This window comes from Asterias rubens, chromosome 13, assembly GCF_902459465.1.
Source record: "Asterias rubens chromosome 13, eAstRub1.3, whole genome shotgun sequence".
NCBI lineage: Eukaryota > Metazoa > Echinodermata > Asteroidea > Forcipulatida > Asteriidae > Asterias > Asterias rubens.
In genome coordinates, this window is record NC_047074.1 from 12,422,248 (window position 1) to 12,434,701 (window position 12,454).

The window sequence follows — 12,454 nt, forward strand, 5'->3', positions numbered from 1 at the left end:
AACAGTGCTCGCCAACTCACCATGGCATCCAACATGGATCACCATACCAATAGCTCTACCTCCTTGGATGAGCCAGACAACCAAGACATAGCAACCACTGTCGTCCAGGCAACCACTCTCAGTCTCATCTTCCTAATCGTCTGCTTCCTTAACTTTCTCGTCACGTTCACATTCTATAAGAAGGCTTACCTTATGACGCCGAGCAACAGGTTCGTCTTCAGTCTGACGCTGTCTAATTTTGTCGGTGGCGTTGTGGTTCTTCCGTTTAACCTGATCAGCTGCTTGTGTCACGAGTGGATCTTTGGGGTTATGTGGTGCAATCTGACAGGGTTCGTCACGGTGTCTGTCACGGCTGGTAGCCTCCTCACCTTGACCATAATCACTGTTGACAGGTAAGATTAGAGCTTTATTAGTTTGATTTGGGGTTGAACAAAGAATCAATTTATAGAGTGGGACTCGAACCAATGACCTACGGAAAAATTCACTCGCTGAATTGTTTGGATTTGAACCAACAATCCTTGCAGTCAAGACCCGAGTCAAATTTTGTAGAGCTACTTTAGCAGCAATATTACCATATTATGGAACATGTGACATGGTAATATTGCTGCTAAGGTAGCTTAACTTGTATCCTACTATTATTGCTTTTTAGCAGAAAATTGTCCAGCAATATTTTTGGCTTAAGTAACTTCTTGTGAGTGCTTCGTGTTCGTACAAAGCAAATTTGACATCACAGCTCTGTATTTGCTGCGAATGTTTCACAAGAGTAAAGCACAGCTCACAGCTTTAGTTTTTCATTTGGGGACTTCTCATTTGGTCCAGACAGTTTACCCACAAACAGATGATGTTACCGAGAGTTTTGAGAGACATTTGAGCTGCAAAACAATTATGTTGACAAAATGTTCTGACATAGAAGTGGTGACTGGGCTTATAAAAATTGAATTGTTTAATTATTTTTCAAATCCAAGACTTTTCAGATACACAAAATAGCCTCAGTGTCAACAAATCTGAAGTGTGTTTGAAGGGGCGGGGGGGGGGGGCGGTGCCTAAGTCATTGTTAGCAGTGACACATACTGCATAAAGTAGAGTGTTTTATTTTATTTTATTCTATACCATGAAGTGTTTTTGCAGTGTCAACAAATCTGTGTACATGTAATGTGTGCGTGGGGTGCCCAAAGTAGTGAACAGTGACACATACTTCTGAAAGTACAATGTATTTTTTAACTTTAGTCTATGCCATGAAGTGTGTTTTAATACTTTTATTCTTTTTCTTTACAGATATTTCGCAATATCACAGCCGATGATGTACCCAATAAAAGTGACATGCACAAGGACTGTAGAGTTAATCGTTCTCGTGTGGATTCTTGCCCTAGTATGTAGTCTTCCTCCGGTCTTCGGTTGGTCTCAGTATCGCTACAACCAATCAAGATCCAGTTGCTTCATCAACTGGAGTCATCACCCATCTTACGCAGTTTTCTTCTCAGTTGCTTACGTCTGCACCCCGCTACTAATCATGTCTTGGTGCTATGTGAAGATTTTACAAGTAGCCCATGTGCACAAGAGGAGAGTAAGTAATGGGAGTGTCGTTGCCACGGGAACCCTTCGGAATCGCAGAGGCTCTCGTCGGACTTCTCTACTGGTGAATATACGAATGAGTTCGCCTTTTAAGGCGATGAGAACTGTTGTGCTAACGATGGGAGCTTTTTGTATAATATGGGGACCAGTGACAGTGGAACTTCTGTACGAGGCATTTAACGGCATTCTTAATATACCTCACTGGGTGTTGACCTCCGTGACCTCTCTGTGGTACGCAAGTTTTATCATGCACCCTCTTGTGTATGCCGTTTGGAACAGGAGTATTCGAAGGGAGCTTCTCTCTTGGTTTTGTTCTCGAGGACGATGGCTGGATGATGAGATGCCGTTATTTGCTCCGAGGAATAAAGAGACGCGGGCCGTGAGCATAAGTGGGAGTATTGGAGATCTTAGTTTTGCAACATCAGTACAGAATAAAGCATCTTCTTTGGGTGTCACTACTGGTGCAACTCTTCCATACAACTCAAGCAACGACTCAGGTAAGTTTGTTTTAAACCGAGGGTCGGATTTGAGTTATCTCTTCAGACTCATCTTTTTAAGAGTGTGGATCGGAAATTATCAAGAAAGAAATTGTATTACTTTCAAAATAAGTTTTGATCAATTGCAAAAAAATTCATAAATTTCAATTGCTGCAATGGAGGTAAACCCGATATGAACAGGGGCAAAATCAAAAGCTAAGCACAACAAAATTATGCTTGGCATAATAAAGTTAAACCAACCATACCATTTCACATATTATTTGTTACTAGAGTGCTCATTTTTTCTCATTAGGAAATTGTTAAGCAATATTTTGGGGTCATGGATGATCCCTGAAAAACCATTTTGTGCTCACAGCATGTTCATAGGTTTTGATATTATTATTGAATGTGTCTATGCTTTCAAAATACAATGCATGCAAATGATTGACTGCAAGCCCACCCCCCCCCCCCCACCCCAACCGCAATATCATACACATCATATTGTACACACGTCACAATTTTTAGAGGGACTTCTTTACACAAGGTATAATCTTGGTATACAGGTATTCCTTCATCTCCCTTTAAAAGCAATGGACACTATTGGTAATTACTCAAAATAATGATTAGCACAAAACCTTACTTGGTAACGAGTAATGGGGAGAGGTTGGTAGTATAAAACATTGTGAGAAACAGAAGTAACGTAGTTTTCGAGAAAGAAGTAATTTTCCACAAATTTGGTTTCGAGACCTCAGATTTAGAACTTGAGGTCTCGAAATCAACCATCTGAAAAGCACACAACTTTGTGTGACAAGGGTGTATTTTCTTTCATTATTATCTCGCAACCTCGACGACCGATTGAGCTCCAATTTTCACAGGTTTGTTTTTTTATGTATATAATGAGATACACCAAGTGGGAAGACTGGTCTTTGACAATTGCCAATAGTGTCCAGTGTCTTTTACCATTTTTATCTAAAATATGTTTTTCTTGTAGCCCCTTCTAATTTTTGCATAGTTGGGGTCTTTGCCATAAAATGTTTATTTACAATGCCAAATGTTTTGAAAAATGTGTCCTTCTGAAATACTACAGTACTTTTTTTGCATAGCAAAACTGCTATACAAAATGCTTTTTTTGTATAGCAAAATCATAGCACTGTAGCAGTCCATAAACTTTGCATACATTTTTTGGGGTAAGCAAAATCATACTTTTACCATAGCAGTCCATAAATTTTGCATAGCAAATTTAAAAGTGGTTAAAAAATCATGATTCTTGAAATGATGTATACTTACTATAAAAGTCATTTTCGAGGCAGAAGTGATACGAATGAGAAAGAATTAACTGTACAAGTACATGTAGGCCTACAGTGTGTTTATACAATATCCCATGAAACCGGTTTGATGTATTATTGTGGTCATTGAAAATAAGGAAATATTAAAATTAAGTGTACTTGCACCCCCCCCCCCCATATTAAACAAGCAGATCACAAATATATTATATAAATTGTCATTTAGGAGAAAAATATGTACCCCCCCCCCCTGTGTAATTTGTGTTGTACCTTGCATGGGCTAGAATGTTGTCTTTTATTTTTAAGACAATAAAAAGAAGTCCCACCCAAAACCATGTACTTTCAATGATCACTACTGCAGTTTTTCAGCCAAAGTAACACTACATGTACATTGTGACCTTCTAGGAATTTTATATACATTTTTTACTTTGCAAAAGCTTTGAAATTACATCTTTTTTGAGATTAATTAAGTAAATGTCTGTTGTTGTGAGATTCGTTAATGATAGTTGAACCGTTGTCATAGTTCCTTGAGTACATGATGTGACACTATCATTTTTTTTTAAAGTAAAACCTTGATTTTGAATGAAATTGTTCTTGTATATTCATGTTCAAAATATTTTTGTGCATGGGTATGCAAACAAAACTTGTCACTCGAAGTTTTGAGGCAAACTTGCTACTAAGGCCTGCTTTTCATCAATTATTTTAAATTAATACAATTTGTGTTCATCTGATTGTCTTTTCATTCTTTAGGTATTTAACTGAAGTGATACCGCTTCTATTTAATGATTGATTGGCTATTTCTCTCATTAATACGAAAGTTATTGTAAACTGAAGGCATAACTTACTTACTGTAGTTCAGGGCAACTATTAAATTCGGTGCAGATTTTGTTTATGGCATCTACCTGACAGGCTTATCATGGTTGTCTCTTTCCAAGCCTAATAAGAATATTTTGTGGAGGAACAGCACATTTCGAAGCTCCATGGTAATTACTTAAAATGGGACACTACATTCCAATTCTTGCACATACGTGTGTACAGTACAATGAATGTACATGTATATGGGATTGGATGGGTGGCAAGTCTTTCTTTTAATCTTTGCATCCCTATTCCTGTCAATAATAATAATAATAACCCGTTTTTATATTGTATCAACCTGCAATTTTGACATATCTGAATTGAACCCTAACATATTTATTGCTCCCATGGATTTTTATTTTAAATGCTTTAGGGTAATAAATATAATTGCGATGGACCCCTATAGGCCTACAACAAAAGAAACTCTATTTAGAATAAAATAATATGATATTAATATTTAATATTCAACTGAAACTAAGAAGCTTTATTTAAAATAAAATCAGACAAAAGTTTAAATCTCTTTTTTGAAGGTGTGGTGGCTCTGAAAAGAGCCGGTTGGTTTTAGAGCTGGTAATTCAGCGCTTATTTGGCAGCCTTGGCGGTCTTCTTGGGCAGAAGAACAGCCTGGATGTTGGGCAGTACACCTCCCTGGGCGATGGTGACTCCACTGAGAAGCTTGTTCAACTCTTCGTCGTTGCGGATGGCGAGTTGCAAGTGACGGGGGTTGATTCTCGTCTTCTTGTTGTCACGGGCGGCGTTACCGGCCAACTCGAGGATCTCAGCGGCCAAGTACTCCATGACGGCAGCCAAGTAGACCGGGGCACCAGCTCCGACTCTCTGGGCATAGTTTCCCTTGCGAAGGAAACGGTGGACACGGCCCACGGGGAACTGAAGTCCGGCTCTTGAAGAGCGGCTCTTTGCCTTGGAGCGGGCTTTTCCTCCTTTTCCTCGTCCAGACATGATGTTTATTTTTGGTGGTTTGGCGTATTAGATACGAATGATGAATATGATGTTCGTCAGCCTTTTTATACGGTTTCAGGGGTTTCACGTACTGTCCAATCACGAACGAGATCTCTTAAAGTCCCGCCTATTTTTACCGCAGCAGTTGTGCGCCTGAAGAAAGTGTGTGTAATGTACATAACATTGTGCACACAAACGATTCGGCGCGACCGCGTTAGCGATCCCATCACCAACCAATCACATATCGCGATTCTAGGATCCTCGCTACAATCCGTTCCTGGATCCTTCATTTGCATACTGGATGGTATAAATAGCGCTGAAACGCTAATGGTCTTCATTCTTGCAATTTTTGCGAAACAACCGAATAACAATCATGCCACCCAAGCCAAGCGGAAAGGGACAGAAGAAGGCCGGTAAGGCTAAGGGAGCTCCCCGTACCGACAAGAAGAGACGCAGAAAGAGAAAGGAGAGCTATGGAATCTACATCTACAAGGTGATGAAGCAAGTGCACCCAGACACCGGCATCTCCAGCCGTGCCATGAGCATCATGAACAGCTTCGTCAACGACATCTTCGAGCGTATTGCCGCCGAGGCTTCCCGCCTGGCCCACTACAACAAGAAGTCCACCATCACCAGCCGTGAAGTCCAGACCGCAGTCCGACTCCTTCTGCCCGGTGAGCTGGCCAAGCACGCTGTCAGCGAGGGAACCAAGGCTGTCACCAAGTACACCACCTCCAAATAGACGGTGTATTTGTACGCCTCAAAACCAACCGGCTCTTTTCAGAGCCACCATATTTTCAAAAAAGAGAAATAACCATTCTGTCTGATTTTGTGTCCCAATAACATTAAACAAATAGAGCTTTAAAAAAATTATTTGCATGAATGATGTAGGCACTAAGCCTAGTCCATCAATGAAGAGGAATTTGAAGAGTTTAAAATTTTCACAGGTTTGTTAATTTTTGCATATTATTAATGTTAAGATACACCAATTGTAAAAAGTGGTCTTTGACCATTGCATTACAAATAGTGTCTTTAAAATAGGGTTAAACAAAAATCAAACTTTAAAAAGTTAGTGCAATGATTTTGCCCGGTTTTTTTAGTGGATTAGGGGAAATGCCACCTGGGACTAAATATGAAAAACAATAAGACCATTATTTATTGTATACGGAAAAGAAAATTGCTGTATTTCCCCCAAAATGACAGTCGTGTACAAGTATTAGTAATGTACAATGTAGACATTATGTAAACTCCTTCAAATTTTAAAAAGGCGCTTTTATTGATTTTTGTTGGTGTGGGGTCGTTATTATTTATGGACAAAAGTACAATATTTTCAAATCCTTTCAGACCCATAAAATAATTAAAAAGATGAAAGCTGACAAACCCAAACAATGGAGGGCATGCAGTAAATGCCCCTATCTTAATTCACAGGAAAGTTTAAAATAGTACCTTAGATCAATCAAAGTCGAGGTTTAAAAATTATCTACTCTTTTTAGGTCGAATAATACATGTACATGTACATGTATAGGTTTTTTTTCACCAAGCTATTCTTTTTCGCGCGAAATCGAATGCTACTAAAAAGGGTCATTTGATTTTGTTTTATGAATATGATTACTCAAATGTAATGCTGCGTCGTTCGATTTAACAAAATATAATCATTCATTACAGCAGAATTCAAATTCGCAGACGCTTCTTGAGGCGTGTGTGTCACGAAAACGAATGACGATAAGCTAAATTGAACAGAGCGCTAAAGGAATTTGACTTGACTCAAAACGAAATTGAATGGCCGAATTCCGAATTTAAAACGCAGTAACAACTGAAGAGGCAAAACAGCTTTAATTCGAACGCATGCAAAATAAGTGCAACGATTTTGCTTGTGGATGGGGAAAGTTGCGCCTGGACGCCTACTCACAAAAATGATTGTTCATGTACATGTACATATGTATAAAGAAATTTGCTGTAAAAAAACAGGTAGGCCCCCTGCTCACGTTGGTAATTACTAATTATGTGCATTAGCATAAAAAGTTACTTGGGATTGAGCAACTGAGTGACAGCTGTTGATAGCGATAGTATAAAACATTGTGAGAAGCGACTCCCTCTGAACATAGAGCAAGGCTCTGAAGTAGCGTAGTAGTTGAGAAAAAGGTGGAGGGAGGATTTGCAAATAATATTTTATAATTTGTCTTCTTCCATCAACAATAACCCCCCCCCCCCACAAAAAAAAAAAAAAAACGCGGCTTTTTTAAATTCTGAATAATATCAAACGGCTTCCAAAGGAAGTTTACATTATTATCTACCATGAGAAACACACCTGTTTTGGGGCTAAAAACTATCTTTGCATTTTTATATATTTAAAAATACCTGACGTTAACTTCAGCTTGTTAAAACTGAAAATAATGAACATGGCATGCATGAAATTAATTTTGGATTCTGAAGCTCACTCAAAAAAAAAAAAATATTGATAAAGTGGTAAAAAAAAGAAATCTTTAGAGTTACGATTAAAATTAAGTACAAACAATCAAGGTTTTTAGTTCAAATTCCTCTCCATCGATGGACTCCAGAAAAAAACTAGCCAATGAAGTAATAATATAAAGAAGTTATTTTTTAATAGCTCTATTTATTTAATATTGGGACACAAAATCAGGCAGATTGGTTACTTCTCTTTTTTGAAAATGTGGTGGCTCTGAAAAGAGCCGGTTGGTTTTGAGGCGTACAAATACACCGTCTATTTGGAGGTGGTGTACTTGGTGACAGCCTTGGTTCCCTCGCTGACAGCGTGCTTGGCCAGCTCACCGGGCAGAAGGAGTCGGACTGCGGTCTGGACTTCACGGCTGGTGATGGTGGACTTCTTGTTGTAGTGGGCCAGGCGGGAAGCCTCGGCAGCAATACGCTCGAAGATGTCGTTGACGAAGCTGTTCATGATGCTCATGGCACGGCTGGAGATGCCGGTGTCTGGGTGCACTTGCTTCATCACCTTGTAGATGTAGATTCCATAGCTCTCCTTTCTCTTTCTGCGTCTCTTCTTGTCGGTACGGGGAGCTCCCTTAGCCTTACCGGCCTTCTTCTGTCCCTTTCCGCTTGGCTTGGGTGGCATGATTGTATTCGGTTGTTCGCAAAATTTGCAGAATGACGGTTACCCAAAATACTCGGCTTTAAATACTTTTTCTATATGCAAATTAGGATCCAGTGCAGATTTTTCGTGAATACTTATCCCAATCGCCCGCTGAAATTTCCCACTGAATTTTACGAAACTTGATTGGTTGTTGTGCGACCGTGAGCCCACAAAGGCTGTGTGGATGTGTATGCGGGACGTGTGCAAACACCTGCCAAGGCACTCGCTCTACACCGTGTACCCATATTGTAAACAGGTGCACAAAGGGGGTTCGTCGTAGGCGGGTTTTCGGTACTTCGTGTTATGATTGGTCAATGCATGGATCCTCCGTTGGATGCCAGGAAACCCTATAAAAAGGCTGACTTGGAATTTATTAGGCATTCGTTCTCGTTCAAGTAACTACACGAAATAATCATCATGTCTGGACGTGGTAAAGGAGGAAAGGCACGCGCCAAGGCAAAGAGCCGATCTGCAAGAGCTGGGCTTCAGTTCCCCGTGGGCCGTGTCCACCGTTTCCTTCGCAAGGGAAACTATGCCCAGAGAGTCGGAGCTGGTGCCCCGGTCTACTTGGCTGCCGTCATGGAGTACTTGGCCGCTGAGATCCTCGAGTTGGCCGGTAACGCCGCCCGTGACAACAAGAAGACGAGAATCAACCCCCGTCACTTGCAACTCGCCATCCGCAACGACGAAGAGTTGAACAAGCTTCTCAGTGGAGTCACCATCGCCCAGGGAGGTGTACTGCCCAACATCCAGGCTGTTCTTCTGCCCAAGAAGACCGCCAAGGCTGCCAAATAAGCGCTGAATTCTCGGCTCTAAAACCAACCGGCTCTTTTCAGAGCCACCACACTTTCAAAAAAGAGATTTAAACTTTTGTCTGATCGTTTTTAAATAAAGTTTTCTTAGTTAAACAATAAATTAATTTTTATTTACTAGAGTTTCCTTATTTATATTCCACGCTATAAAAAAAAAAAGTTGTTACCCTTTTTAAACATTAAACATTTTTATGGGCAATAAAAAGTTTAGGGTTCAAAAGTGTCCCCAGCCTTTGCAGGTTGTTAAACGGAATGCTTAATGTAGAACTCTCAACCCAACTTCAAAAACTCTTTCACACATGTGGGATGTCGTGTGCATGAATTTGTGTGCATCTCGTAGTTTAAAGGTGGTGTCTTGTCTGCTCCCCAAAATATTATTATATTATTCTTCTATGAGAATGATTAAGAAAGAGACGATCATGTACAGATGCCATTAAATAAAAAATTCTGTCTGTTGCCCTGAAGTTACAAATTCAGTTAAGTTCGATAACTTTCTAACTGATGATGACTGGAGCAAGCTAGTCGAAATGTTGAGACCAATTTAAGAACTGACTCTGCGGTAGTGCAGTTAACTACGATCCTATAAGCTAAAATAGTACAATGTAGTCCCAGCTAGTAGTCCCAGTCAATTTTTCTACACCTTCCGGCTAGTAGTTAAAAAGCAGGTCAGTTCTTTTCAGAACTGCGAAGTCTCCCGAACAACCAATAAATGTACTCCGCAATAGTAGAATAAAGAAAGATAGTTCTCTAAGAACAAACTCTACCTGACAAGTAGATACAAACACTGTGTCACCGCAAACCAAATTATACTGTATATTGATACCTCACCATGCAATGCCTCAAATCCTTTAAAGTTTCTAATTAGCGAGAGAAATAGGCAGACATTTATAGAAGTGAAAGTACAATCAGATGGACACAAATATAATTCAAACAATTGGCATTTGACAAGAACAAATCATTACGGGTCTCAAGACTCGATGGAAGACAGCGACAAGATAGCTTTGACACTGCTCTAGAATTGCAAAGGTCGTGGGTTCGAATCCCACCCGAGTAAAATGCCTGTGATTTTTTTCACAGGACTCGGGAAAGTACTGAGTATACAGTGCTACACACATCGGTGTATATGGGTAAAAACCAAAAATTAATATTAAGATAGCTTTGATACGAGAGGACTGTTTTTAAAAGATGAAGGTATTTTTGAAGATGCACAAATACATTGGACGTAATAACAACTATTTCAAACAAATTAAAGGTTTTACTTTCAGAAATTTAGTGAATGGTCACATGTACTCATGGAACTATGATATCAATTCCGCTATCGATAACAAATCTCACAACAGAAGACGCCCTCCGGGTGTGAAAAGCGCTATTATTATTATTATTGTTTTTATTATTATTTCTTGTTCTAGGTACGGTACTTACTTGCATTGAAGAGAGCGACGACGTTGGAGATAGTGGCGATCTCATCTTGAGGATGCAGCCCAACTCCCTAGCAAGGAGAAGACCCGCAACCAAGGGGAACCCCCTTCAGACTGTGGTGGATGTTCATACTCCTATCGGGTTTATTCAGGGGTCTCAAGACTCGCTGGAAGACGGCGATAAGATATCTGTGATAGGAGAGGAGGAGGACTGTAAAGATGAAGGTATTCTTGAAGATGCTTAGGTTTCATAGCAAAACTTAAATTGATGATAAATCAAATTTGATTATGGTCAAAGAAAAATGCCTAGTTGTAAGGAACTGGGCCCAATTCCCTTTAGATGCTTAAACACTTTGCCTTGCATCAGACGAGATGGTCTATAAAAAGTGTTTATAACCATTTGTTATACAATGCTTAAGGTTGGAAAGATGTTGTAAAAGTAGAATACAATGATCCACACAAATTTGCCTCGAAATTGCACGGTTTTCCTTTTACTTTGCGATCAAAAATTTGACTCCCATAAATGGCCAACCGTGTTAGTGGACGAGGTAAAAGGAAAACCGTGCAATTTCGAGGCATGTTTGTGTTGATCATTGTATTCTACTTTTACAACATCTTTCTAACCATATGCTTTTTTAAAAACGGTTACAAATGCTTTTCAAAGACCAACTCGACCGATCCAAGGAAAAGTGTTCCTTTAAAGAAATGGTTTGGGTACTTTTTGTAATACAAAAAATAGTGTCCACAGATTTCAATTAAACTTACATTAAACTTGCACGGTTTGAAGATATTAGTATACCAGTACTGGTAAATACGTACATTGTACATGCCAAACAAAAATGTGTCAACCAAAAGCACCCAAACCCTTTAAGCTGTGGAATAGCGACTGTTTGCACAGAATTTGGTGAATCTGGGATTTGGTTCTCCTCCAACTATTTTTTTATGATTTACCTCCCGCTTGTGGTCTATAAAATTTTAATAGAGAATAGCTTTAAGTGTTAGTGTACTCAATGCAATTATAAATGTCAAAAAAACTCTCAGTGCACTGAGAATTTGTTTGCATTTATAAATGCAATTTAGACAATATTCCTTTTTGGGGACGTAGATAGATCATAGTTTATTTAAAGTAAGACATATCTTTAAAAGTGTATTTTTACAGATTTGTATTTTACATTGAACATCTCAGGAGCATGTTGCTTAGTACTAGAAGGCTGCATAATTTTTTTCTGTTTTATAGGCTTCTGCCTAATATTATTTAAATTTTCTCCTGCTGAAGAGAGAGAGAGAGAGGGATTCGAGAGAGTAAACAATAATAATAATAACCGTATTTATAACGCGCCTTTTGCCAAAGGATACAAAGCGCCAGGTAGTATTACTGCAAGGGACGAAGTTTGAGATATAAGACCTAATCCTAAAGCACCATGTAATGGTTTACAAGGTGCTGTGGCGCAATATGCTGCCAATCCAGCCAGGAACACCGGGGCGAACCCCTTCTCTTTTCGATAAGTGCACTGGGTTCTTTTTCCATGCGTTTTACACAACACATGGGACCAACGGCTTTACGTCCCATCCGAAGGACGAAAAAAATGTGTCCGTCCAAAGTAAAATTCAACTTCCATGTGATTATAACTAAAGATGACAAGTGTCAAATGAAGTGTAGGGCAATTTTTTTAGAGTGTAATACAGTTTTCACTAAGATTTTTTATATTAAATGAAAAGGTTATGCAGTTTCGAAATGCTACCAACCAAGTGCCTAAAGCCCAGTTCATACTTCCTGCGTATATGAATGTGATACGACTTTTGATGTCACAAATTTGGAACAAATAATTTGGAAGAGTAGAGATGTGCTCAACTTAACTGCAAATCATTCGCAGTGAAAAGAGCCATATGGCTTCGTGTTCGCAGCAAGTATGAACTATGCTTTTATTGTTCGGTTTGAATTTAAGAAACCCAAATAAGTACAATGCCT

The 12,454-nt window shown here is 39.3% G+C and overlaps 5 protein-coding genes across 5 annotated transcripts; 3 read left to right on the forward strand and 2 right to left on the reverse strand.

The window, feature by feature from the left end:
• Positions 1–21: 21 nt before the first annotated feature.
• LOC117298745 (G-protein coupled receptor 161-like) lies at positions 22–10,730 on the forward strand. Its single transcript, XM_033782064.1, has 3 exons — positions 22–392; positions 1,276–2,069; positions 10,477–10,730. The coding sequence occupies exons 1-3, from the start codon at positions 22–24 to the stop codon at positions 10,728–10,730; spliced, it is 1,419 nt and encodes a 472-aa protein (XP_033637955.1).
• On the reverse strand, positions 4,769–5,146 carry LOC117298390 (histone H2A). Its single transcript, XM_033781635.1, has one exon. The coding sequence runs from the start codon at positions 5,144–5,146 to the stop codon at positions 4,769–4,771; it is 378 nt and encodes a 125-aa protein (XP_033637526.1).
• Positions 5,507–5,907, forward strand: LOC117298391 (histone H2B, gonadal). The gene has a single exon (XM_033781636.1). It carries the CDS (start codon positions 5,520–5,522, stop codon positions 5,886–5,888), a length of 369 nt encoding a protein of 122 aa, XP_033637527.1. The 5' UTR covers positions 5,507–5,519; the 3' UTR covers positions 5,889–5,907.
• LOC117298392 (histone H2B, gonadal) lies at positions 7,850–8,242 on the reverse strand. Its single transcript, XM_033781637.1, has one exon. It carries the CDS (start codon positions 8,235–8,237, stop codon positions 7,869–7,871), a length of 369 nt encoding a protein of 122 aa, XP_033637528.1. The 5' UTR covers positions 8,238–8,242; the 3' UTR covers positions 7,850–7,868.
• Positions 8,666–9,050, forward strand: LOC117298389 (histone H2A). The gene has a single exon (XM_033781634.1). The coding sequence runs from the start codon at positions 8,673–8,675 to the stop codon at positions 9,048–9,050; it is 378 nt and encodes a 125-aa protein (XP_033637525.1). The 5' UTR covers positions 8,666–8,672.
• Positions 10,731–12,454: the final 1,724 nt, after the last annotated feature.

Coding starts and splice junctions, on each gene's coding strand:
- LOC117298745 (XM_033782064.1), top strand. CDS start 22: ATGGCATCCAACATGGATCACCATACCAATAGCTCTACCTCCTTGGAT. Junction 393..1,275: donor ACCATAATCACTGTTGACAG/GTAAGATTAGAG, acceptor TTTTCTTTACAG/ATATTTCGCAATATCACAGC. Junction 2,070..10,476: donor CAACTCAAGCAACGACTCAG/GTAAGTTTGTTT, acceptor TTCTTGTTCTAG/GTACGGTACTTACTTGCATT.
- LOC117298390 (XM_033781635.1), bottom strand. CDS start 5,146: ATGTCTGGACGAGGAAAAGGAGGAAAAGCCCGCTCCAAGGCAAAGAGC.
- LOC117298391 (XM_033781636.1), top strand. CDS start 5,520: ATGCCACCCAAGCCAAGCGGAAAGGGACAGAAGAAGGCCGGTAAGGCT.
- LOC117298392 (XM_033781637.1), bottom strand. CDS start 8,237: ATGCCACCCAAGCCAAGCGGAAAGGGACAGAAGAAGGCCGGTAAGGCT.
- LOC117298389 (XM_033781634.1), top strand. CDS start 8,673: ATGTCTGGACGTGGTAAAGGAGGAAAGGCACGCGCCAAGGCAAAGAGC.